At 67.7% G+C, this 24,267-nt stretch overlaps 2 protein-coding genes across 4 annotated transcripts in view; both read right to left on the minus strand.

The window, feature by feature from the left end:
- Nucleotides 1-584: 584 nt before the first annotated feature.
- On the minus strand, nucleotides 585-19,138 carry FASN (fatty acid synthase). Of its 3 annotated transcripts, none has more exons than XM_030295574.1 (42): nucleotides 18,963-19,138; nucleotides 17,115-17,243; nucleotides 16,234-16,386; nucleotides 14,906-15,079; nucleotides 14,597-14,797; nucleotides 14,335-14,457; nucleotides 14,133-14,248; nucleotides 13,888-14,022; nucleotides 12,801-13,263; nucleotides 12,522-12,709; nucleotides 12,168-12,357; nucleotides 11,318-11,412; nucleotides 11,073-11,207; nucleotides 10,785-10,988; nucleotides 10,485-10,600; nucleotides 10,046-10,221; nucleotides 9,770-9,961; nucleotides 9,606-9,686; nucleotides 9,304-9,483; nucleotides 8,897-9,073; nucleotides 8,614-8,817; nucleotides 7,834-8,138; nucleotides 7,142-7,534; nucleotides 6,894-7,058; nucleotides 6,689-6,807; nucleotides 6,425-6,579; nucleotides 6,089-6,292; nucleotides 5,758-5,908; nucleotides 5,496-5,674; nucleotides 5,279-5,398; nucleotides 4,983-5,105; nucleotides 4,634-4,857; nucleotides 4,339-4,540; nucleotides 4,081-4,232; nucleotides 3,879-3,970; nucleotides 3,542-3,693; nucleotides 3,201-3,446; nucleotides 2,773-2,961; nucleotides 2,229-2,459; nucleotides 1,882-2,105; nucleotides 1,687-1,785; nucleotides 1,124-1,513 (listed from the first exon to the last, which is right to left on the minus strand). In XM_030295574.1, exons 2-42 carry the CDS (start codon nucleotides 17,239-17,241, stop codon nucleotides 1,124-1,126), a joined length of 7,545 nt encoding a protein of 2,514 aa, XP_030151434.1. In that variant the 5' UTR covers nucleotides 17,242-17,243; nucleotides 18,963-19,138. The 3 variants fall into 3 exon arrangements, with proteins under 3 accessions (XP_030151435.1, XP_030151434.1, XP_030151433.1); XM_030295573.1 differs by having other exon boundaries at nucleotides 17,115-17,248; XM_030295575.1 differs by lacking the exon at nucleotides 18,963-19,138 and having other exon boundaries at nucleotides 585-1,513; nucleotides 17,115-17,241.
- A 3,055-nt stretch (nucleotides 19,139-22,193) lies between these two features.
- CCDC57 (coiled-coil domain containing 57) overlaps nucleotides 22,194-24,267 on the minus strand; it is a 103,555-nt gene continuing 101,481 nt past the window's right edge. Inside the window, exon 20 of the mRNA XM_030295893.1 lies at nucleotides 22,194-22,574. Within this exon, the coding sequence (XP_030151753.1) occupies nucleotides 22,372-22,574 (203 nt within the window). The 3' untranslated portion in view covers nucleotides 22,194-22,371. The remainder of the gene's footprint in view (nucleotides 22,575-24,267) is intronic.

A 24,267-nucleotide genomic window follows, 5' to 3' on the forward strand; every position in this document is an offset into this window, starting at 1 on the left:
CCCCTTAGCTCTTGGGATTCAGATGCTCAGGGGACCTCCCTGCCCCTCCAATACCCTCTGATCCAGCGTCCATACCCTTGCCTAAACTGATCAGTCTCTCGTTCAGCTTGGCCGGTTATGCCAACGCTAGGTGTCGCTGGGAAGGCGAGGAGACTCGTACCTATGCCCAACTGAATTCAAGTAAAGGTTATTCTCAGTAACAGAGATAAGCCACCTCAAATGAGCTGAAACCCTGGAGAACAACCCCAAGGTTTCCCTGAGGAATAAGGAATTCTGACAAGAAGCCCAGGGAAAATCCAAAAATTGCCCTGGCTCATCTTTCGAACGCCCCCAACGATAGAGGACAAGACTCTCCTGCCGGTTCTGTTTCTCTGGCGAAGCCCCGCCCGCCCCAGCCCTGCAGGCGGTGTCCAGCCTTTCTGCAGCCTGGTGCCGACCCTCTCTCCGAGCACGCATACGCACGGTCCCGCGGGCAGGGGGCTACGGGGACCGTGGGGGCATCCCCTCTGGACCCCAGGGACGTGGCGGGACAGTACTGGCCCCACAGCAGCTGTCAGAGGAGGGAAGAAAGGGTGACTGGAGGCTGGAGCTCACGTGGGTTTAATTGGGTGGGGGGGAGCTCTGTGGGACAGCAGCTTGCACCAGGTTGGTGTAAAAACCGAACGGGATCCAGACCTGTTTCTTTACACTGACGGTTACAGTAAATCCCAGAATTCCAGCAGCAATTTGAATCATGTTTTTGAAAAATGAACACAGACGAACACAGGGCGGGTGTCCCCGGGGGCTGCCCCCTTCCGCAGGCCCCTGCATCATGGGGGCCCCGGGGCTGGGGCTCCCGCGCCGCCGGCCTGCGCAGGGTGGACGAGGCCCTGGCGTTTCCCGGGCGACGCAATAAATAGGAGAATCAAATGGAGAACCAAGGATCGGGCCTGTGTGGCAGGCCCCACGCGGTGCACGAGGCTCTGCTCGGCCGGCGGCCAGGCCGACTCTTCACAGACCGAGGCAGGTCTCCGAGTCGGCGGCGCAGCCCCCGCATCCGCCCACCGCCCCAGGCCCGCGGCCACGGGCAGGGGTCTGGGCCGGGCGGTCCCACCCGCAGGACCCTCCCTGGGCCCCGGGGCGCTTAGCCCTCCCGGACGCTGACGCGCGGCTCGGCCAGGGAGCTGTGGATGATGCTGAGGATAGTCTCCAGGCCGCTGCCCTCCAGCAGCGTGCGGTGGTCCCCCTCGATCACGTGCACGGACACCTTGCCGTCGCACACCTGGGACAGGTTGTAGTCGGCGCCCAGGCCCTCGCCGTACACGCTGCCCGTCTTGGCGCGCAGCAGCGTCACGTTGCCGTGGTAGGTGGCCCGGGGGATGTACTGCTCGGCTGCGCGCAGCTTGTGGTAGAAGGAGCGCGCCGCGAAGCTCAGCTCGCGGGGGTCCAGGCCCGCGTGGCTGCGCGTGATCAGGTCCACGGTGGCCGCCACGCGCTCCTCCAGGCCCTTGAGGGGCAGCAGCGCCTCCAGCACCTGCGGGAAGGGTCTCTGAGCCTCGCGTCGGCCACAGGCTGCCCGGGGCGGGGCGGGGGGGGTGGGGGTGGGGGTGGGGCCCTGAGACTGTGCTGTGGGGGAGGGTGGGCTTCCGGGCCGCCGCCCGCCCCCCCTCTGCCCTCTGCTCTCCGCCGCGGGCTCCCGGGACCCACCCTGTTGTGTTCCAGGTCGGTGAACTGCTGCACGAAGAAGCACATGGCCTCGGCCTCGGCCTCGGCCTCACAGCCAGGGGTCAGCTTCGCGCGGTAGCTCTGCAGGGAAAGAGGGGCTGCTGGAGCCGCTGGCCGGGCCGGGCCGGGCCCCTGGGGGTGGGGTCGGGAGTCCGCCGCCCCCACCGGGGCCCTCACCTGTGTGTAGGCCAGCACATAGGTGTGCGAACCGTCGAACAAGAAGAGGCTGTTGTGCGCGGGGGTGGGGCCCTGCTGCGCGGCCTGCAGCTGCGAGCACATCTCGAAGGCCACGCAGGCCCCGTAGGAATAGCCGGCGATGCGGTAGGGCCCCTCCGGCTGCACCTGCTTGATGCACTCGATGTAGTAGGCGGCCAGACTCTGGATGCTGTCCAGGGGCGCGGCTGTGGGGCAGAAGGAGGCTCAGCCGTGGGCAGGAGGGGCCTCCCCCGGGGAGCAGGGGCGGGGACAGGCACGCCATCCCACGTCATCAGGGGTCGGAGACAGCCTGGCTGGCCGGGTCGCACCTCGAGTGCACTGTAGGCCGTAGGTGGGGATGCTGAGCTTGGACGCCAGGCTGCGGAACACAGTGATGGAGCCCTCGATGGGGTGCACCAGGAACAAGGGGCGCTCAGAGCTCTGCACCGAGTTGAGCCGTGTCAAGGTCGGGCCCTCGGGGTTCACCAGCAGGGTGCTGAGGTTCAGCTGGGCCTGCTGGCCGGCAGGGGTGTCCTCCTTGGGTGTGGGGGCTGCCAGCTCTGCGAGGAGGAGCGGATGTGAAGGAGGGCCAGGGGCACACAGATCCCCCGGCACGTGAACACCTCCCCCCCCGCCCCCCCACAGCTGACCCAGGCTACGGGACTGGGGTGGGGGGTGGGCGACACTGGGCCCCACTGAGGGCTCTCAGGAAGGGGCCAGATGGACAAACCTGACCTGCCCATGGGCCGATGGCACAGAAGGGCCCTGGTGCCACTCAAGGCACGTGCACCCCAGACCCCGTAAGAGGAGCACGGGCCACGGTGGCCCAGGGGCCTTCCCCTTCCTCCAGCTGCTCTCCCTGCGGTCACGCACCATTAGCTGTGCCGGCCTTTGAGGAAAGCTCCTGCAACTTCCGGAGCGTGAGGTGCCGGATGTCCCGCATGGACATCACCAGGTCATGCTCGCGCTCCAACATCTGGCGCACCTCCACGCCCATGAGCGAGTCCAGGCCCAGGTCTGCCAGTGAGCTGTCCAGGTTGACGGTGGCCAAATCTCGGATGCCTGGGGACAGGCGCTCGGTTGGCAACTCGGGATGGGGAGCGGGGCCGGACGCCTCAGGGGCCAGGTCTCCGGAGCGAGGGCCGCGTCACTGCGGTTGGCATGCAACCCCCACCCGGCTCTGTGCGGACCCCTGGTGCCCGTCCCTCCCTCGGCGAAAAAGCAGGGCCTCTCTTAAAGCCGGGGAAACTGAGGCTCGGGGGAGCAGAGCGTCTGCCAGTGTGCAAAGGCGTCTCCCTCACCCAGGATGTGGGCCACGGCCTCCATCGGGTTCTGCTGGCCACTGCTGTCATTGTGGGCAGTGGCCTTCTTCTCGGCCAGCACAAAGCTGCTCAGGACGGGGTGGGGCTGGTTCAGGAAGAGGTCCAGAACCTCCAAGCAGGAGGCGATCCGCTGTGGCAGCGTCCCGCCGATGACCGTATCGTTGGAGCCCATGGACTCCAGGACGATGCCCACGTCACCGACGGCGCCCCACTGAATGGCGAGGCCTACGGGACAGGGCCAGGGGGGCCGGAGTGAGCGTGGGCCCGAGGTGGGGGCAGCGGCAGGCGGGGGCTGCCGGGCGAGGAGTGGACGGGCTCACCCGGGAGGCCGTCGTGCTGGCGCTTCTCACACACGCGCTCCATGGTGGAGTTGGCGAAGCCATAGTTGGTCTGGCCGACGTTGCCGCGCCCGCAGCTCACGGAGGAGAAGGCCACAAAGTAGTCCAGCTCGGGGCACGCAGCTCGGGTCACCCTGTGGGCGCTTGAGTCACACCCTGCTGGCTGGCCCAGCCCACCTGCCGACGCGCCCAAGGGTCTCCACCTGCCCGTCTGCTTCCGTTTCCCTAAACCCCCACGGAGGCCTGTGGCCTGGTCCCCGGGCGGCCGTGGGAAGGCCGTGTCGGGGGATGGGGACGGACGGGGGCTCGTCCGCCTCACCTGTCCAGGTTCACGGTGCCGCTGTACTTGGGCCTGTTGACGTCCTGAAACAGCTCAGGGGTCTGGTTCTCCAGCATGGCGTCTCTCAGGACCTGGGGACGAGGGACCCTCAGCACCTGCCCCGACCTCACGGCTTTGGAGGCTCGGCCTGGGAGAACCTTCCCCGGGTGGCCGGCTCCGGCCCCTTCAGAATCACACTCACCGCGGCCAGGTTAAAGACGCCTCCCACGGGCCCCAGCTGCGTGGCCTCATCGATGAGGCTCTGGGCCCCATCCAGCGAGCTGGCGTTGCTGGTGGACACCAGGACCTGTATGCCCTGGCGCCTCCACTCACGGACCTGCTTCGCCTGGTAGCCTGTGGGACACAGGGCAGTGGGGTCGGGCCAACCGGGGGTCCTAACCCGGAGAGCACACCAGGGCTGAGCTGACCGGGTGCCCCCTGCAGCCCCAGGCCTGCTCACCTGTGCGGATCCCAGAGCGAGAGGTCAGCACGAGTTTCCGGGCCCCTCGCAGCACAAGCCACTGGGCCAGCTCCAGGCCGAAGCCGCCCAGGCCCCCGGTGATGACATAGCTCTTGTGGGCCGGGCAGTAGGTCCTGGACACGGCGGCCATCAGGGTGGGACCCGTCTCCCGCAGCACCGCCTCCGGCTCCTCCCTGCGCACCTGCAGTCAGAGCAGCAGCCGTGCTCGAGCGCTGCCCCTGGGGCTGGAGCGGGGGGAGCGGGGGGAGCGGGGGGAGCCGGGCCCCCTCCTCACCTGGATGACCACTTTGCCGACGTGCTTCCCTTGGGCCATGTAGCGGAAGGCGTCCTCCACCCGCTCCTTGGGGAACACGGTGCACTTGAGGGGCTGCACCACACCGTCCCGGATGCCCGCCTTCAGCAGCGCAGCCACCTCCTGCCACCTGTTCCCGCTTTCATCCATGAGCGAGTCCAGCAGGACCCCGTGGAAGGTCACGTTCTTCAGGAAGACGGCCATGCCTGGGCGGATAGACGGGAGGGCTCAGGGCCCACAGCCTACCCCGTGGACCTGGCGCCCCCTCCCCGCCGCTGGCCTCTTGCCACCTGCCCGCCCGCCCGCCCGCCCTGTCTACTGCCCGCCTCACCCAGCAGGTGGTTGTTCGAGAGGTCGAATTTGCCGATTTCCAGGAACCGGCCGTGCTGGCCCAGGCACCGCACGCTGGCCTGTAGCTTTTCTTCCGCCAGAGAATTCAGGACCAGGTCCACACCTTGGGGGTGGGGGGAAGAGGGGTCCTCACTATCACACCTGGCCCAGGTACGCAGGGCCAGGCCCTGTCGCTGCCTGGGCCAGTGAGGAAGGGGAGAGGAGAAGGCAGGGGTGTGGGCAGAGAACACAGAGGGACGTGCCGAGGACGCCCCCGGAGGCCCTCGAGCCACTCACCCTTCCCTGCTGTGTGCCGCAGCACGTGCTGTTCAAAGGACGTGTCCCGGGAGTTGGCAAAGCTGGTGTCGTCGAGCTGGGGGAACCTGGCCTGGAGGTACGCCCGCTTCTCGGCCGACCCTGGCGGGCAGAGGCGTGTCCCGGTGAGCTGGGCTGCAGGGCTGGGGCGGTGGGGGGGGGGGCAGCCCCGGGCTCCTGGGAGGTTTGGCAGACCTACCCACGGTAGTGAAGACGCGGCAGCCCAGGCTGAGGGCGATGGCGATGGCGGCCTGGCCCACGCCGCCCGAGCCCGAGTGGATGAGCACCGTCTCCCCGGGCTGCACGCGCCCCCGCACCACCAGCGAGTAGTAGGCGGTGGTGTAGACCACGGGCACCGAAGCCGCCTCCTCTAGGGTCCTGCGGGCACGGCGCAAGGGGTCAGCTCAGGACAGCCTCGGCCGTGGCCGTGGGGCCCTGGACTCACAGCCCCACAGACTCACCAGCTGGAGGGCACCTCCCACAGGAAGTCCTGAGAGAGCAGGACGGAGGTAGCCAGGCCTTCGGCGGGCACCAGCCCCATGACGCGCCTGCCGCTGGCGTCTCGGCCAGAGAACTCCATGCCCAGCAGACAGCTGCGGAGGGCCCACTTCCCTGGGGACAGACGGTGGGGGGTGAGCCGTGCGTCTCCCTAGGGGAGCCCAGGGTACGAGCTCAGGCCCGAGAGGCCTTCAGGTCCCTGAGCGCTGGCGGGGCGAGGAGCCCTCTTCCTCCCAGGTCCTGACCTGACCTGGAGATTTGGGCCTGGCTGTGCCCGTGGTACCCGGCCCGTACCTGGGATGGCGTCAGGGGACAGCTTGCCCGTGGCCAGCATGATATCTCTGAAGTTGAGGGAGGCATAGTGGACGGCACAGAGCTGGGCGCCGGGGCCGGTGAGCTGGGTGTGACGCAGAGGGGAGCAGACCCAGCGGATGGAGGAGAGGTCCCCCCGCGTGAGGACGTTCACGAAGGCGTGCTCGGTCTGCTCCTCTGGCAGGCCTGGGGGTGACAGGAGGCGGGGCTGCCACGGGGGCTTCCCAGGCAGGGTCTCCAGCCCCCCATCCTCCTCAGCCCACCCCGCTACAAGGCAAGGAGCCGGTGGGGGGGGGGGTGGGGGGTGGGGAGACTCACTGCGCTCCAGGGGGAAATGGCGGAAGGCCCCCCAGGCCCCGTCTCGGTAGACATTCATCACGAGGTCCCCCCGTAGCACCTTCTGCAGCTCCGAGGAGCCGGGGTCCAAACTGGGGGTGCGGGACGTGCTGCTGAGGTTGGACACCAGGATGCACCTGTGGGCAGCCGCACAGGTGAGACAAGGCTGCGTGCGGTGGGGTTGGGGGGGGGGCACCAGGAAGGTGAAGGAGGGCAGAGGGCGTGCAGCTGTGTCGAGCCCCTCACCGAATCCGGTGCCCGCCAGGCTCTCTGCGGAGACAGTTCACCAAGCCCACGACGCCTGAGTCGGGGCAGCTGATGGCCGTTAGCCACACGGGCTGCTGGGAGGAGTCGGCCAAAATGTTCTGCGGGACGACAGAGTGGTTGGTTGGCCTCCGGGAGGGTCCCCAGGCCCAGGCACGTGGTGCTGGGGGGCCCAGCCGAGACTGACCTTCAGGGAGTTCACCCACTGGAAACTGGGGTCCTCCACAGGCAGGAAGACAGGGCTGTCCTGTAGGACCGGCCGACGGCACAAGAAGAGCACAGAGCCATAGAAGGACTTCTTCAGGGCCACCAGGTGCAGGGACGCCCCGGCAAACAGACTCTCCCACTCGTCCTGCACGTGGGGGGAGCAGTCAGTGCTTGCCCCCCCCCCCCCCCCCCCCCCGCCGGCCTCCCGGCCCCACCCCACCCCTGCACCTGGCTTAGGAGGCTCCGCTGGCCTCCCCGCGGCTCGGGGCAGGTGAGGAAGGCGACCGTCTCTCCAAGGGGGTGTCCTTTGAGCAGAGCGTGCAGCAGCAGGAAGCCGCCCTCCTTGAGAGCGGCCCCCATGTTGCCAACGGCCGTGGCTGGGTCACCGAGGCTGGCCACGGCACAGTTACACAGGAGGAGATCAGCCGAGCCCAGGCTGCCAGGGGCGGGGTCCGCAGGGTCCCACTGGCCCTGGGCTATGCCGTGCTGCTGCAGCTTGGCCTGCACGGCCTCCAGGGCCTGAGGGTGGCGGTCAGTGGCCGTGTACTCCAGCTGCAGCATGGGCTGGGTGTTGAGCAGCGCTGGGATGTGAGAATACAGGTGGCCATCGCCAGCCAGCACCTGGAGGTGGGGACAGCTTCCTGGATCGGCCGCCACCAGGCAGGCGTCCCGACGCAGGCCGGTGACGTCTGCCAGAAGGGCCCACCCGCCGACCTGGCCCAGGAGACCGCCAGCTAGCGTCAGCCCCGTCTGCGGCGTCCACGGAATCCCCTCTCCGAGCCCGCCGCTCGGCGCTCGGGGCAGGACGGCAAAGGACGGAAGGGCAGCACGGCCCCTGACCGGGCGAGCTCGCGGACCGGTCTGGTCTGCCCAGCCTGGGCCCGCACACGTTACGCTGGGCTGTCCGGACGGGCACCCACCTCCACGACCTTCATCTTGAGGCTGGGTATGTTCTCCAGGGCGGTGTCCATGCAGGCCTTGAGCGCCGGGGAAGCGAGGAGGCCGCTGAGCAGGGGGTCGTCCTGCAGCAGGGGCCTCTGTTGGGCCAGCAGCTGGCCCAGCTCCAGCTGGAGGCCCCCGTTGAACTGCAGCTGGCAGGCGGCTGCCAGCAGCCGGGGCAGGCCTTGCTTTGGAGGCTCCTGGGGGGCCTGGGCCCCGTCCAGCCCGGACACCACCATCTTCAGCCCCTGCTGGGCCACCTTGGTCTGCAGCGCCTGTGCCAGCCCTGGGGAGGGACGGGCACCGGACAGGGGTCTCAGCTGGGCCAGTGTTCCCCGAGCCCCCGCCCCCCGCCCCCACAGCACATGCCCACTGCCTGGGCAGTCCGGCCCTCTAGGGCTAGGAGCTAGCCTCCAGAGGGGCTCAAGGGGGCCGTGCTCCCCATCAAGGTGTGAGCCCCACAGAGAGTGGCCTCGGGACCCTGACCTCCCCAGCTGCGCCCAGCCCCCCACCAACCACCCCCCAGCTATCTGCATGGGTGCGAGCACTCCACAGGGGGTGGGCTGTGGGGCCGGGCCCCGGCGCGGGCATCACACCCAGGCGGCTGGCCGGGACACAGCTGGGGTGGGGGTGGCCCGAATCCATCCTGGCTCCCTGTGCTCTCCCTGAAGTCCGGGAGCCTCTCGAGGAGGCAAGTCGAGGCCCCTGGGGAGCAGGAGGTTGCAAGCCACGGCGGGTCCCGGTGGGGGGCTGGGCCTCACCCCTGCACAGCTGCAGCCCCTCCTGCAGGGCCGCGTCTCCAGCCAGGAGCCCCTCCTCCGTGTGCGGCGTGAAGCAGAACTTCTCCAGGATGGGCGCAAACTGCTCCTGCTGCCGCCGTGGGGCCGTCGAGGCATGGAGGCCCGAGATGAGGACGCCGCCGGCCACCGTGCTGTTCAGACAACTGTTCACCAGCACGTTGACCGCTGCGGAGAAAGGCTGAGTGAGCACGGGCAGTGCCCAGTGCAGGGACACGGGGGTGCGGGCACTGGGGCGTGAGGCTACCTTGGGCCTCGCCCTGCGAGTACACCCTGTGCTGGTGGGTGGCGGGGTCGATGCGGACGGAGGTGATGCGGGTGGGCAGACGCAGGCCGCCCTGGGCCAGGCCCAGGATGGATGTCTGCAGCATGGCGTCCAGGAACGTCACCCAGTTGTTCTTCCACAGCAGCCGGCCCGCGTTGCCTGTGGAGAGGGGCCGTCAGCTTGGCTGGGCGGGCCTCAGGCTCGTGGCACCCTCTCCCCCGCATGCCTTGACCCAGGCGCCCTTGGTGGCCCCTCACACCCAGAACGGCCCTCTCTCCATGCGGCTTGGGCACCTGGATGCCGGGTGGCAGGTCAGGCTTGGTCCAGCCCTAAGGGAGGTGGCCCTGGGGCCCGTTCCTGGAGTGTCGAGGGGGGACCTGGCACCCTACCTTCGAGGTTGGCCTCGAGGATGCCTTGAAAGTGAGGGCCATAGTCGTAGCCACGCAGCCTCAACTCTTTGTACACGTCCCTCTGGCTCAGGTGGAACGTAGCTGTGGGGTCCGTGGTGTCCGGGCCGTCCTGGCTGTCGAACAGCTTGGTGTCGGGGTCCTCCCACTGGTAAACCTTCCCTACAGGTGGGGGACAGGAGAGCCTGTGGGCGGGTGGAGTGGAGCTGGCAGCCAAGGGTCCCCTCGGAGGCCAAGCCCAGTGGAGACCCTGCAGCCGGGCCAGGCACCATCTATCTGCTCACCGCTCACTATCAGGTTGCCGTTGTCAGACACCTCGAAGGTGCGGGAAGCCTGCAGGAGCCGCACTTCCAGGGGCACGGTCCCTAGGGACGGCAAGGCGGGAGATCAGCGGCGGGGGTCAGCGGCCAGCCCTCCCGCCCCGGCCCTGGCGGCCAGCCCGTCTCACCGGTCTTGGGTAGGACAGTAGCCTGGTGCAACGTCACGTCCTCAAACACCACGGGTACTTGTTCCACGTTTTGACCCAAGGTCCGTGCCAGAGTCTTCCAGACCAGGCACAGGTAGCCGGTGGCGGGGAAGAGGACGCGGCCGTCGATGCAGTGGTCCACCAGGTAGTGGTCAGGGGACTCAGGGCTGATGCCTGCATGGGCCGGGCCTTAGTGCCGGTGCCCAGGAGGGAGCACCCCCCCCCCCCCCCGCCCCCCCCCCCCCAGCCCCGACTCACTGATGTTGCAGACGGTGGAGGCAGAGGAGCCACCGGAGCCGCTGGGGAAGTCCTTGGCGGTGGGGACGTCCCAGGTCTGACTGTGGTCCCACTTGATGTGAGGGGAGATGAGAGGAGTGCCCCGGGGCACCGGGAACTCCACGGGTGGAAGCAGGCCATTGGGGTTGACGTCGAAGCTGCGGGCGGGGGAAAGGTTTGAGGGGCTCGCCCAGCCCAGGTGGCCTTGCTTGGGGCTACCTTGTCCTACCCACGGCCAACCGTCTCCCAGAAGACCCGGGGCAGGGCCAGGGTAGGGCGAGGGCTCAGCACCTGCCAGCCCACTTCCTGGGGAAGACCTCACTCTGCGGCCTGGTTAACACACCTTGTTATCGGGGACAAGCCTGGAATGGACGCACCCCTGCCCAGACCCCCGGTCCCCCAGCAGGGGCAGCTGACTCACCCCAGCAGGTGCAACTTGCCCACGTTGCTGAGGAAGAACTCCAGGTTGTCTTTTTGGTCCTTCTTCATCAGAGGGACGACGGTACAGCTGGACTTCAGGCCTCTCTTGAGGACGGCCTGGGAGAGCAGACAGGCTTGGCCTTCCTGACTCGGTCCCCCGCTGACCCCCGGGCCCGGCAGACGGGCTTGGCCTTCCTGACTGGGTCCCCCTGCCCCCGGGCCCAGACCATCGGCTTCTCTTGGCCACTGGCCCCAATGCGCCAAGACTGCTGCCCTCACCCCGGTTCCCACCAGTGCGCACCTGCAGCAGGGCATGGGGGGCGATCTCCAACACCACGGCGTCCCCGGGCACGTGCCACAGCGCCTCCTGGAACAGCACGGGGCTCACCAGATTGTTGACGTTATACTCCGCCGAGAACGTGCGGGCTAGGCTGCCCTGCCACTGGGCCTCGGGGATGGAGGTACTGAGCCAGCGTGCCGAGCGGGGCCGCGGCTCCCGGATCACCTGTGCACAGGACGTGGGTCAGGCCCCTGCTGCCCTGCCTCCGGGAGCCCCCGCCTCCGGGGCGCCCAAGGGTGGCCAGCCCACCTTCTTGAGGGCCTGAAGCAACGTGGGGGCGATGGAGTCCATGAAGTAGGAGTGGAAGGCCATGCCGCCCGTCCGCACCTCCTTGGCAAACACACCCTCCTGCTTCAGCTCCGCCACGAATGCAGCCACCTCAGCCTAGGGACGGAGATGTCAGGGGGCTGGACGAGTGGATCTGGGCTGTCCCCCCAGGTCGCCCGAGCGACGGAGAAGGGACTTGGGGACAAGCCTCGCCTCCTAGGCCCCACCTGCGGTCCCGAGATGGTCACTGTGTCCTCAGAGTTGTGGCAGGCGGGCACGACACCAGGGGGGCAGCGCTGCTTACACTCCTCCCAGGACAAGCCTGTGGGCAGGGACGGCCTCAGGGGGCAGCTGCGGGGAGCCAGGGGGCCCTGCCCGAGAGCAAGACACTGCCCAGGGCGGGCCCTAATGACAGGGGTGTGGTAATGACAGCCGCGGAGCGGTGCCTTTATGGGCCGCTCTCACTCCTGCTGTGTTTGATGTCAGGGGAAGGTGTCCTCCCTGGTGCCCCACAGGCCGGGAGCGGGGTCTGGGCTCCTAACACCTCTCCTGCCAGCCCTTCAGGGCGGTGGCTCTCTGAGGTGTCCCTCCCATCACAGCCCAGCCTGCCCGAGGCATGATCATGTCCGCCCCTTCCCCTGAAGCCTCCAGGAACAGATGCCGGCGGAGGAGAGCCAGGACCAACCGTCCTGACAACCCTGGGGCTTCGTCTGTGTGTGTGTGTGTGTGTGTGTGTGTGTGTGTGTGTGTGTGCGTGTGCGCGTGTGCGCGCATACGAGGGGATAGCTGTCCCCACCCGGCTTTAGCTCAGGCGCGTGGAAACGGCACCAGCATTTACAAACGCGCCTCAGTAAACGTGCTAGATGTCAAGGCCAGTGGGCGTGGGAGGCCACTACGGCGGGTCCTGAAAGGGTGCTGGGGTCTGTCACTCTGCTGTGAGGACGGCGGCCAGTGCGGCCCCCCCAGGACCCCGCCTCTGCCCAGCGTGAGTGTCAGCAGTGCTAGGAAGACAGACCTCCCTGGACACCCTTAGGGCTGTGGGCCACATGGGATGGGGGACCGTGCGGGGACACCCACCGACGGCCGCCATGGTCCCCGGTGGGATGTTGGTCTCCTTGATGCACTGGCCCCTCCAGTAGGCGGCGAGGATGGCCTCCTCCTGAGAAAGGCAGCCATCTGCGTAGCCGCAGGCCACCTCACCCAGGGAGTGCCCGATGATTCCGTCGGGCCGCAGACCCATGGAGTTCAGCAGGTCTATGAGGGCGATCTGGGGGTGGGGTGGGGGGGCGTGGAACACAACACATCATGCCAGTCCTGGGGACACCAGGCTGGCCACGTGCACGGTCACAGCAGCCTTGTCAAGCCCGGTGCCCGCTCCCCTCCCCACGGTTTCTCGTCCTGCCCACCGGCCCCCAGGCCCCGCAGGTGCACCTGGATGGCGGTGAGGCTCACGAAGGCGTGGACGATGTCGTCAAAGGTGGCCTCGTCTGTGCTCAGCAGCAACTCAGACACCTGCAGTCCCAAGGGCTTCACGGCCTCGTCGGAGCGCAGGATGGAGTCCCGGAAGCTGCCCAGGCGCATGAGGCTCAATCCCATCCCGCACCACTGTGCGCCCATCCCTGTTCCAGAGAGAGGCGTCAGGGGTGGGGGCCGCGCAGCCCTGACCACCCGCTCACCCGCCGGGGAGGGCCTGGGGAGCAGGGTCCTCACCCGAGCAGATGAACCAGAGCGGACGCTTGCCAGCGGCCACCTGCTGTACCTCCTGGCTGCCACCCTTGCCACCCAGCACGGTGTAGCCCCGGAAGGGCATGGCGATGGGGGAGATGGCCGCGATGTCATTGAGCATGCTCACGAAGGCCAGGTCCTGGCTGTGCCGGCGGCCTTGCTCCAGCAGACAGTGCACGGCCTCCGGGGTGCGTCCGCTGGCCCGCAGCAGACGGGGCAGAGAGGCATGCTGGGTGGGTGCCAAGGGCGGCCGCAGATTGGGCTGGAGAATGACGTGCACGTTGGAGCCGCCGAAGCCGAATGAATTGATACACACGTTGCCTCCGCGGACGGGCAGGGGCTGCTGCACCACCTGCAGCCGTCCGTCCTGGAGCGCGGGGATCTCGGTGTTCGGGCTGTGGAAGTGCAGGTTGGGGGCCCAGAGCCCATGCTCCAGGGACAGCAGCACCTGTGGGGGGCTCGGAGTTGGTGGGGTGGCTGACCTCGCACTCCCTACCTGGGGTGGGGGATCCCCCCTCCTGAGACCACACTACAGGCCCTGCCCCCCACATTCATCCTGCCGTGGCACAGGGACCCGGTGACCTAACCACATGCCCCTTCCCCTCTCTGGGCCTCGTGCCTTCACCTGGGGCCCCACTGACCCCCCAGGCTGATGGGCTAGGGGACCTGGACACAAAGGTCCCTGCCAGGCCTCACCCCTAGTCCCGATCCTTGCAGGAACTACAAACAGGTTCCTGTGTCAGCCCGAAGGAGCTGAGAGCGTCAGGAAGCCCCCACCATACCCAGAAACTACCAGTGCTCGGTCTCCCCACAGACCACCCAGCCCCCACTGGCTGGTGAGGAGGCTGCGGGACCGGCGGCGGCGGCGGCAGGGGGCGGGGGGGTGAAGGATGGGCCACCTGTCTGGGGCCGTCCCAGCCACTTCACCTTCCCTAGCTGAGGGTCTGACTCACAGTGAGCCAGGGTAAAGACCTGTCCTATACTCATGCCCTGCTGTCCGGGCCTCGATGGCTGGCACCCCATGGCACAGCCTCGCCTGGCACGTGGGATGGCTCCAGACCAGCCCACCCACCTTGGCCAGAGCCGCGAGCCCCGAAGCGGGCTCCGGGTGCCCCATGTTCGACTTGGTGGACCCGATCAGCAGGGGCTCCTGGCGGGAGGGACACAGGGCTCGGGTGATGCTGTTCAGCTCCTGGGGGTCCCCCACCTGCAGGGGACAAAAGGGAAGGTCAGGACTCCACCTGGGCGCCTCTTAGGAGCGAGGCGTGGACCCCACCTGGGCGCCTCTTAGGACCGAGGCGTGGATGTGGCTCTCACCTTGGTCCCTGTGCCGTGGGCTTCGATGTACTCGAGGGACTCTGGGCTCAACCCAGCCGGCTCGTACAGCGAGCGCATGAGCTGTTCTTGCGCCTCCCCGGAGGGGAAGGTCACACCTGCGGGAGGAGCCAGGCCTCAGTCCCCAGCCGCCGACCGCCTGCGGTGGGCCGGCCTGGCCCCTCGGGTCCCCAGCCACACCCACCTTGCTCCTTGCAGCCGTCTGTGTTGGTGCCGGCGTTGAGGATGGTGGCATACACACGCCGGGCCAGGGACTTCTTGGTCAGCAGGACGGCCACCACGGCCTCCGCACGGCAGTAGCCGTCCCCTGAGGGCAGAGGACACCTGTGCTGGCGCCAGGCCCCCGAGGCCGGGAGCTCGGGGCGGAGCTGGGCGAGCTGGCGTCAGATGGCAGCCGGGGTGCGAGCACCGTCCGGCGGCCCCCCCACCCCCCGCCCGCAGCTCACCGGACTCGTCGAAGGCCTTGCAGGTTCCGTTAGGGCTCAGCATGCCGAGCTTCATGAACTGCACGGAGGTGTTGGGCTTGAGCAGGATGTTGAGGCCGCCCACGATGGCCGCGGGGCACTCTCCCCTGCGGATGGCCTGGTAGGCGTTCTGAAGGGCCAGCAGGCTGGAGGAGCAGGCCGTGTCCAGAGCGATGCTGGGCCCTGCAAGCGAGAGGCTCTAACAGGGCGCCCCCCCCCCCATTCGCCCCAGCCCCCCTTCCTGGGGGGAGCCAGAGGCCAGAGGCCGGGAGGGGCCAGGTGGGGACCCACCTTTAAAATCAAAGAAGAAGGAGAGGCGGTTGGCCATCATAGCCCGCTGGCAGCCCACCATGCTGTAGCCCAGGACAGTCTCGGGGTCTCGGCTCAGAGCCTCTGAGGCCTCCGAGCCACTCACGCCCACCCAGACGCCTGTGTGTGTCCCTCGCAGGGAAGCCGGGTTGATGCCTGCAGGAGACAATGGTAGAGCCTGGCAGCCAGGCCTGCTAGAGAGCACCCAGCCTGCACCCACTCCAGGGGCGAGGCCTCACCTCTCGGCCTCTCTGGCTTGGGTGTGGGGGACCCCATCTCAGCCTAACTCTGGAGGGGCCTGAGCAAGACAGCCGGCCCAGGTAGGGCTGAGGACAGATAAGTGGGTCACGAGGAACCAGGGGCCCAAGGGACAGATGGGGCTCCAGGCTCTGGGGTTAGGCAGAGGCCAGAGACAGCTGGAGGTAAGGACAGAAGGCAGCATTGTCCCCAGGATACTCCCCTGGCCCCTGGTGTCACCAGCAGGGTCTGGCAAGCCCCCATGACCAATGAGCACCCAAGCACCAAGGGCAGCCTACTCTAGGACGAGCTGAGATAAGGAGACAGAGGAAGACAAAGGCTAAGTGTCCAGGCTGGGAAAGGAGGGAGGGACCCTGGCCAGCCCCTGGGGAATGGCGTCCAAGGTCTCTGGGTGGGGCCCGGGCAGTAGGAAGCCTCTGCCAGCCTTTCACCTCAAGGTGCTGTGTGCAGGTCGGGCCCCGGGCCTGGCCAGCACCTGCTGCAGGGTGAGAGAGCCGAAAGGCCAGGACTGGCCCCTACCCCCACCTGCCGAGGCACCACACCCACATGGCTGGCCTCCTCTCCATGCCCCTGGGGCGGCAGGGACAGGTGTGCTCCCCGTGACAAAGGACAGCTGCCTTGAGGTACCCGTCCAAGGCCAGACACGGCCCAGAGAGAGGAGTGGAGAGTGGGGGTCCTGGGGGCAGAATCCCGCCTCCTGCCCTGCCTGGCACTCCACCGGGGCCCCGAGATCAGCTGTACGTTGGGGAGGGAGGAAACTGGGCCACCTGGGCATGTCAGGGACACCTTGGTGTGCAGTTGTGAAACCCCCGACCTGCTGACAGGCCTACGCCTCCCAAGACCATTGGCCCTGGACCAGGGCCCAGGAGAGCCACGGTGGCTTCTGCTTCTGCCTGGATTTCTGCGCTTTGACACTTCTACCCTGAGCACAGGTTGCCTTTAGAAGCGAGAAAGGGCAATGCTGTCGTGCCTTCTGGGGGAGCGGGGACTGCAGAGACCGGCCCCCGGCCCTGAGGTGGCCACAGTTGGCCAGCGGCCTCCCGAGGACCCACCTCCATCCAGGATGGCCTCGTAGGTGACCTCCAGTAGCAAGCGCAGCTGGGGGTCCATCGTGTGAGCCTGCTTTGGGTGGACCCCGAAGAAGGAGGCATCGAACTTGGACAGGTCCTTTAGCTTGCCGGTACGCTTGGGCAGGCCGTAGAGTCCTGCAGACAGAGGCAGGTGGAGGGCTGTGGGCCCCGAGTGACCGACAGCAAAGCCCCTGCTGTGATGGGGAGCCGCAAGCTCTCCAGGGGGACCAGGCAGCAGCCCCAGAAGCAGGGCCTAGTGCTGCTGGGCCTGGGGTGCCCCTGGCACCACGTGGCCGACTGAGACCCCGGCCGTGCTCTGAGAAGGGGACCCGCTGGGCGGGCCTCAGAGCAGAGCACAGTGGGGACGGTGCCTCCCCCAACCCACCGCTGTCCTAGCCAGAGACCCTCTCCGCCTGGCCTGTCGTTGCCTGGCTGCTGAGATCGGGCCACACTCTACCGTGCTGACTCACATCCCGTAGATCAGGTAGAGCCGCTCTGCAAAAAATCCTACTGGGCGGGAGGGAGTCAGACCAGCTTCCCCAGAGAGCCTGGTGTCTTATCTGACACCGGGACTCGTGGACCGGCAGGGACGGAGCAGTGGGTGGCGGGGCCAGAAGCACCTGCCCGCCTGGCCTCACCCCGGCTCTGCTCCCCCAGCAGATCACCTGGCTTGGCTATAACACGGGCGGACGCACGCCCGGGTTGGCCCTCAGCCTCCCAGTCCCCGGCTCCGAGGCCCCTCCGGGCAGCAAGGCTCTGCAGTTAGGACTGGGACTCAGGCTGGAGCTGGTCTGCTCTGGGCAGCCGGGAGGCGGCACCCACAGCAAGCACAGGAGAGGGGAGCCTCAGGACCACCCACTCACCTGCCTTCCACCTCCTGTCATCGTCTGTCACCATGTCCACGCCGCCGATGAGGTTGGCCCAGAACTCCTCCATGTTCTCCGACTCGGGCAGCTTCCCGGACATGCCAGCAATCACAACGTCCTCCATGGCTGCTCTGTGCAGGGGGAGTGATGTGGGGGCCTGGCGCTGGTCAGATCCGGCTGCCAGACCGCCAGGCTGCAGCCTCTCCCCTGGCTTTCTAACCCCACAGCACCACCTACGGGTTTGTGAGCGGGTGAGACCCAGATCCAGGAGGCCAGCTCCTGCGCCCTGGGCTGGCCAGGACAGACGCCTCAGGTGTATGGGGGGAGTCCACACCGGTCCAGCCAGCCCTTACTTTTCACTGGGAGGACTGGACCCTCTGGCCTTTGGCACTGGCCTGGCACTTCTGGGGCCCTGGCTTGGGGTGACCACCCCCCCCGCCATGGCCCTGCTGCCTCATATCTGGACCCCAACAGTCCCTGCAACCTCTGCAACCTGCCGCTGGGGTGCTCCTGGGAGAGGGCCTCACAGAGGGCAGCAGGCAAGGCCATCCCAGAAGGGCCGAACTCTTCCTAAGACAAGACCGCTGGGCACTCGATCTGTTAAGAGCTAACCCAGTGAATCAAGCAAACAAAAAAGAAAGGGTACTGAGGTTTGAGGGAAGGAAATATGGCAGTGGGGGAACGCCAGCCCACTCTAACCAGTCAGTGGGCCCTGCACTCCAGTGCATCCCAGGCCGCTCTCCATGCTGGGGGCAGGGGCCGACTGTCACTCAGGGCAGCCCTCAAACTGCACCTAAACCTCGAAGGGCTCCGGGGAAAAGACGGCCCCTGCCCAGAGTTGGACCCACCCAGCCAGTCTAGCCCCTCCAGCAGGCAGAGTCGTTCCTGGTCCTGGCCTGCAAGTGCCGCCCAGGCCCGCACACCTGTGCAGGCGAGGAGGCATCGGGACACTGCTGGCGTAACTCCACACAGCCTGCCTGGCCATCCGGACTAAGGTCCCCGAGGCCCCCCGTGCAGAGAAAGCCCAGGCCACCCTGGGCTTTGGGGTCCAGGAACCCCTGGACAGCCCCTGAAGAAGGGTGCAAGGCGTGGGTTACTCTGGCAACTTCCGCCAAGGCCCGAAGGCCTCGTGGCACTAATGAGCGGCAGACACGCCAGCCCGCCGCCCTCCCGGGTCTCCGGGTCCCTCTGAGCAAGGGCGCGTGAGCCGAAAGCAGCGTCTTCCTTGGGCGGCGCGGCGGCCCCAAGTCCCGGCCGGGAGGGAGCCCCCACCCCCGGCGCTGAATAAAGAGCCCTTTGGCGGCCCGGAGGCTCCAGCGCTCGGGCGGCAGCTTCCTCCTGAGCGCGCCCGCTGTTCTCCCTACTTGCTATTCACGCCGAGTCCGGCGCGGCCCGGGCAGGGGCTGGAGACCCCGCGGCGCCGACCTCGCCCCGCCGCCACCGCCAGCCCGCCCTCCAGAACTTCGGGGTTCCGCGCGGCGCCCACGTGATGGAGACTGGTGCCCCCCCCCACCCCCGCCGTGCTCCCGGAGCCCTGGATCGCGCTGGGCCGCGTCCCTCCGGCACCGGGCGCGGGGGGTGCCGCGGGCGGAAGGGGTCGGCGGCCAAGCCCGCGTGGCCCAGCCCGCAGCCAAAATGGCTGTTCGCGGCGCCCCGGCGTGCGCCCCTCGCCATCGCCCACCTGCCCCACCGGGCCTGGGGCGCGGCGCGCCGGCCCTCCGGGCGCCCGAACCCGGCGCCCCGATCACCCAGGCCGGGGACTCGGACTCGGAGCCCGCGACCTGGCCGGCCGACCTCTCCCCTCGGGCGTCCCCCGGGCCCCGAGCCCGGCCGCGCCGCTCATACCTGGTCTGGGCGCGGGTGGCGGGCGGAGCGGGCGGCGGGGCGCGAGGATGGAGCGCGGCGGCGGAGGGGAGGCCGGGCCGCTGCCGTCTCTCTGGCTCCCTCTAGGCCGGCGCCGACTCTATTTAACCGCGGCCGTCCCCGCGCGGACACGCCACATGGGCTGACAGCTTGGCTGCGCCGCCCAGGCCAATGAGCGTCGGGGCTGCGCCCCGGGACCCGGCGCGCCGCCGCCAGTGGGGTGATGCGGCGCGCCGCCGAGCCGCCGGGACCCGGCGCGGGGGCGCGCAGGGCTGGGGGACCCGGCGCCCGGGGGGGGGGCGCCTTGGGGGGCGCCTTATCACCCCCGCCCCCGGCTTCCGTGCCCCGCCCCCCAGGCCCGTGGCGCGGAACCGCCGGCGGCGCACGCGCAAGCGCAGGGGACTGAGCCCGCAGCAGGCCCCCGCCCCCTCCCGGCCTCGGGCCGCGGGGGCCACGTGTGCGCGCCGCGCGGGTGAAGTTGGGCGGGGATGTGCTTGGGCCACTGTGGGGTCATCGTGGGGGCACGTTCGGGGCCGGCCGGACCCCCGAGAGGACGGAAGGACGGACGGGCCCCGGATCTGGCCGCGCGGAACCGGGCCGGGGGATGGGGGTGGGCGGGACCCTCTCGTCGCCGCGGCCAATCGGGGGCCGGGGGCGTGCGCGCCGGCCCAATGGCTGCGCACGAGTGGGCGTTGCTAAGCGATAGGGTGATGGGCCGGGCGGCGCGGCGGTCGTTGACCCCTGCCGAGGGCGCCCCGGGCGGGGTCACTGCCGGTCACCGCAGCGCGGCGTGGCCTGGCCTCCCCAACCTCGCGGGCCGGCGCGCGCGCGCCCCTCTGGCTCCCGGAGCCCGCGGGGTGGGGCGTGGCACGGACACCAATTGGCGCGGTGCGAACAAAGGCCCCCCCCTCCAACGGGCAGAGGTACTCGCGCGCGCACGTGGCCACTCGCCCCCACGGGCGCGCACACAACCGGCGGAGTCTCAAACCCTGCGTCTGGGCGCATTTTCCCTGCCCACGTGGTTACCGAACTTGCAAAAAGACCTAGGCTTCCAGACCAAAAAGAAACAGGCGGCCCGTCTAGGGGTCACCTGAGAGTCCAGGACGACCGCCATCCAGCCCTGGCGACCATGCCCTGCAGGGCCGGGCCACCTGATGGGCCCCCACGAGGGCTCTTTGTGAGGCCAGAAGAGCCCCCAGCGGTCCCTTGCATGGCCGGAGCCCCGCCGCTTCTTCGAAGCCACCTCATTGTCTTGAAATCAAACGCTGCTCCCTGGACTCCATGGCGACCCCTTCCGCCCGGCTTTCAAGAGCCCAGGAGCTGTGTGGAGCAGGACACTGGCTAGGGACACTCAGGGACAGCACAGAACGGGACTGGCACCGTGAGTCCCGGCCACACAGCTTCACTTGGCCACGTGCCCCTGCATGTCCCACAGCGCTCACCAGCCCCGTTAAGGTCCCGTCGGCAGCCGGGTGCCGGGATGCTCCAGGCTCTCGGGTGGCATCCTGTCCCTGGGGGCTTCCCACCAGGAAAAGGGATGGGGAGGGCCCTAAGGCCAACAGTTGAATTAATGTCCTGAACAACCTTCCCATGGGTTTTTTTTTCCCTTCCGATTTAATAATTTTTCAGATATCCTGCACCCCGGGTCAGGGCCGGCTGGATCGTGCTGCACAATACTCCGGACTTTCGGTGACTTCAAGTATCCCAGGCTCACTTCTTGCTGGTCACTGCTGCCTGCCAGGGGCCCAGGTGACGGGGGCTGTTTCCAGGGCGACACGGCCTGGGAGGGAGGGCCTGGGTCTGCACCACAGAGACGGCTCGGGGACTCGCTCACGGGCTCTAAGGTGTCTCCGTGGGAAGTGACAGGACATCTCTACCCAGTTTTTCAGCATAAGAAAGTCACACGGCCGTGCCCCACTTCTACGAACAGCAGAGCACCGGGACTCCTGCCACCCCTGGGCAGGGCCGCCTCCCGGCTGCTGCTGCTTCCTGGCATGTTGGGAATGACCCTCCATTGCCTGGTCAGGCTCCTGGAAGTGTGGCCCCCTAGGACGAGCCTGCAGTAAGGGTGACCCCCCATGCCTGTGTGTTCACATGGAGCTCAATGAAGCACGTTACAGAGGCACAAGATGGGGCAGGGGCCATTTCAAGCCACTGGGACCTGGCCTGTGACCCCTCGGTCTTGCACCAGGCAGCTGTGTCGGACAAACACCACCAGCACCGTTCGTGGCCTCACCTTGTGATGTGCGTCTGCACACCCCCCCACACCTGTGAGCCAGGCAGGCGGATGACGCCGTTCACATTTTACTTGAGGGCAAACTGAAGCCACAAAGGCCACGTGATGCATACAGGTCGCACGGCAGCCCGGCAGCCCTCTCCTGTCCTCCCGGTTCAGGGACAGCTTGCCCCAAAAGGGAAAGCCTCAGTGCAGAGCACCCAGGCCACCTGAGGGCACAACCACGCTCTGCCCGGGGTTGGGGACAGGCTGTCTCCGTTTCTGAGCACGGCTGCAGGCAAGGAGTGCTCTGGCTGTGCCAACCAGGTGTGGACGCCAGGGGACAAAAAGGCCGAGGGCTCTGGATGAAGGGGGCAGCACATGCCCTGGCCTCCCCCACGCTGACCCCCGAGGCCAGGGACCGTGGTCCCAACCGCTGAGTTCACTGCAGAATGCGCCCGCGGGTGTGAGGGGTGCGCGCTTACGACGTGGGGCGTTTCTCGGGCACCGAGGTGTGGCCGTGGTCTTGCGGCGCTTGGAGCCCAGGGGATCGGGCGCCCGGCTCCGGGCATCTGGGCGTCAGGAATGCCTCACTGCGGGGTGGACGTGGGAGGCGCCGGAGTGACCCGCCGCCGTGTTGGCCTCACGGGGCCGGCTGAGGACCGGAAGGGCCACGTCCACCACAGCAGCTCCCTGACGTGAGCGCCCCGGCACGTGGGCCAGAGCTCGGGGACCCGGACTGGCCACGGGGGCTCACCCTGACCCCCAGCTTTCACTTCTCCCAGGAGGGCCCCTCACACGCACAGCACTCCGTGTGCGGGCGTTCTGCTCCCCGTGTCCCCCACCACCCTCAGCGGGTTCTGGGGGGGCCGTGGTGCCTGTGACCGCCCCCCACGCCCCCGCCGTGGAGGCCGGCCTGGACTCCTCTCACGTGGCGCTCACGCGCTGATGCCCTTTCCCAAGGGGGACAAGCAGACGGCTCCACGGCCCAGAGAGAGCACGGGAGGCACGGACTTTAATGGCTCCAGGCTGGTCAGTGGGGCACCTCGGTGGCTCTGGGGAGCCTGCTCCGAAGCTCTCTGCCTGCACCCCGCGCTCGTGCACACATGGGTGCTTGCGCACACGCACCCCTGCCGCGTGATCGAAGCTTGGGGACCCAAGCTCCGACAGGGGAACTCAGTCCTTTAAGTTGTAGTTACGGATCTTGGGGGGCCTCTGGCAGCATTTAGCTTTTGCAGGGTGAGCCCTGGCAGTTCTGGAGGGCCTGGCCTTGGCCTGGGCTTCTGTCTTCACCCCTTCGATGGCAAGGGCAGCCTGTGTGCCCACGGGGCTCCCGTCAGGGTGTCTGAGGCTGTCGGCTGCTGGAGGTGCTGTGAGCTCTAGCAGAAGAACAGCAAGAGAAAAGCATGTCACACCACAAAGGGCAGGAAGGGGCAGGCAGCCGGGTGCTCGGGAAGCCGGGCTCCCCGAGTACGAGCCGCTGTGTTTCTTGCCGGTGGGACCCACACCCCCACACTGGGCACTGTCACCAGAGCCCGTCAGCCCAGAGGTCCTTCCAGGGAAGCCGTTCAACGGCAGCAACTGTGCCCTGGGGTCCTGGGACACGAGGTCTCTGTGGGCACGTGCTCTCCAGCTGCACCGCAGGGCCCGGGCCTGCCCCTCCACTGGGCACTCTGGACATTTGGCCCTGAAAACGTCATCCCCTGCCATGACCATTTTGTAGTGGGTCCCGGGGGGGTGCCGAGGTTAAAGGTTGACTCGTGGTCGGTCTCAGGCACTTCCCCAGCTGCCAGCTGCCCTCTGCGTGCTGGCCATGCTTGCCAGGCACCTCCAGCCACCCAGCAGCCCCAACACACACGGCCAGGCACAGGCCAAGGACCTGGGAGCCGGACCACGCATCACAGGCGTGGGCTGACACTCCGGGGCCACCCTTCCAAAGCACCCACAACAGCACATCTGCACTAGGGCGGGATAGGAGACTTTTGTCTTTCAGGCTTTTCTTATCTGCCAAGCTTTTAGAACTACAGATGTATTTCTTTTGCGCAAAAAAAAAAAAAAAAAAAAAAAAAAAAAAAAAAAAAAAAAGTTGTTATTAAGAAGCAGTTATAAGAGACAAGCTAGAGTGGCTCCCTCTCGTGAGCTGGCCCAGCAGGGAGGGCCAGGACCTCCAGAGCCCCAGGAGGGTCCACGCTGGATGGGACCACCACCCCAGAGTGTACAGATGGGGAAAGGCGGGGTCTGGCAGCAGCATCTCACGTGTGAGACACATGGGGGACACGTGTGCCATCTGCCCAGGGTGGCTGAGCCCGTCACCCTGGGCCCAGCCAGCACAGGACTGCACACAGCATGAGCGGGGAATGCTGGACGGTGGGGACCCACCTGGGTGAGACCTGAGGACGGGCGGATGGGACAGAAGAGGGCCGGCCTGCAGCCGGTGATGTCCACTGCACTTCCCAATCGTGTCCCGAGTGCTATGAGCTGCAGTTCGGGCCCCTGGCCCTCACCCGGAGCCCCTTCTGTCATCTCCAGCCACCTGGCTCCTTTCCCTGAAGCCTCCCCAGGGTCACACACCCTTAGGTCTCCCTCCTACGCCCTGGGACCGAATCCTGGGGCCAGGCCCTGCTCTCCTAGTGCCTGGCCTGCGATCACCGGGGTCCTGGGGTGGGGCGGTGGTGCGCTTGGTCCCTGGACGCTCCCGTGCCCCTCTCTGCTTCCCAAGGCCATGGCTGCTTCTCCCTCATGAAGGAAGGGCCTGTGTCTTTGGTTGTCCAACTCCAGACCCGTTCCTCCTGTGCACATGCTCTCCCGGCCTGCATCCTACAAGCAAACCCGCAGGCTCGGACTTCCAGGCAGCCCCATCCTGCTACCCTGCCCCCTCTCCGTCCCGTGATCCGCTTGGTTTCCTTCTGGAAGGCAGCAGTCAGTGGGAGGGACAGGGTCACAACCCTGGGGGGCCCCCCCCCCCCCCCCCCCCGCAACAGTGTTGGCACCATGTGCGGCCTTGGGGAGAAAGGCCAAGAAGACTGCCCACGGAGCCCTCCCTGAGGAGGCGGCAGATTCCTCCTGGGCAAG

The sequence above is a fragment of the Lynx canadensis genome, chromosome E1, assembly GCF_007474595.2.
Source record: "Lynx canadensis isolate LIC74 chromosome E1, mLynCan4.pri.v2, whole genome shotgun sequence".
Classification (NCBI taxonomy): domain Eukaryota; kingdom Metazoa; phylum Chordata; class Mammalia; order Carnivora; family Felidae; genus Lynx; species Lynx canadensis.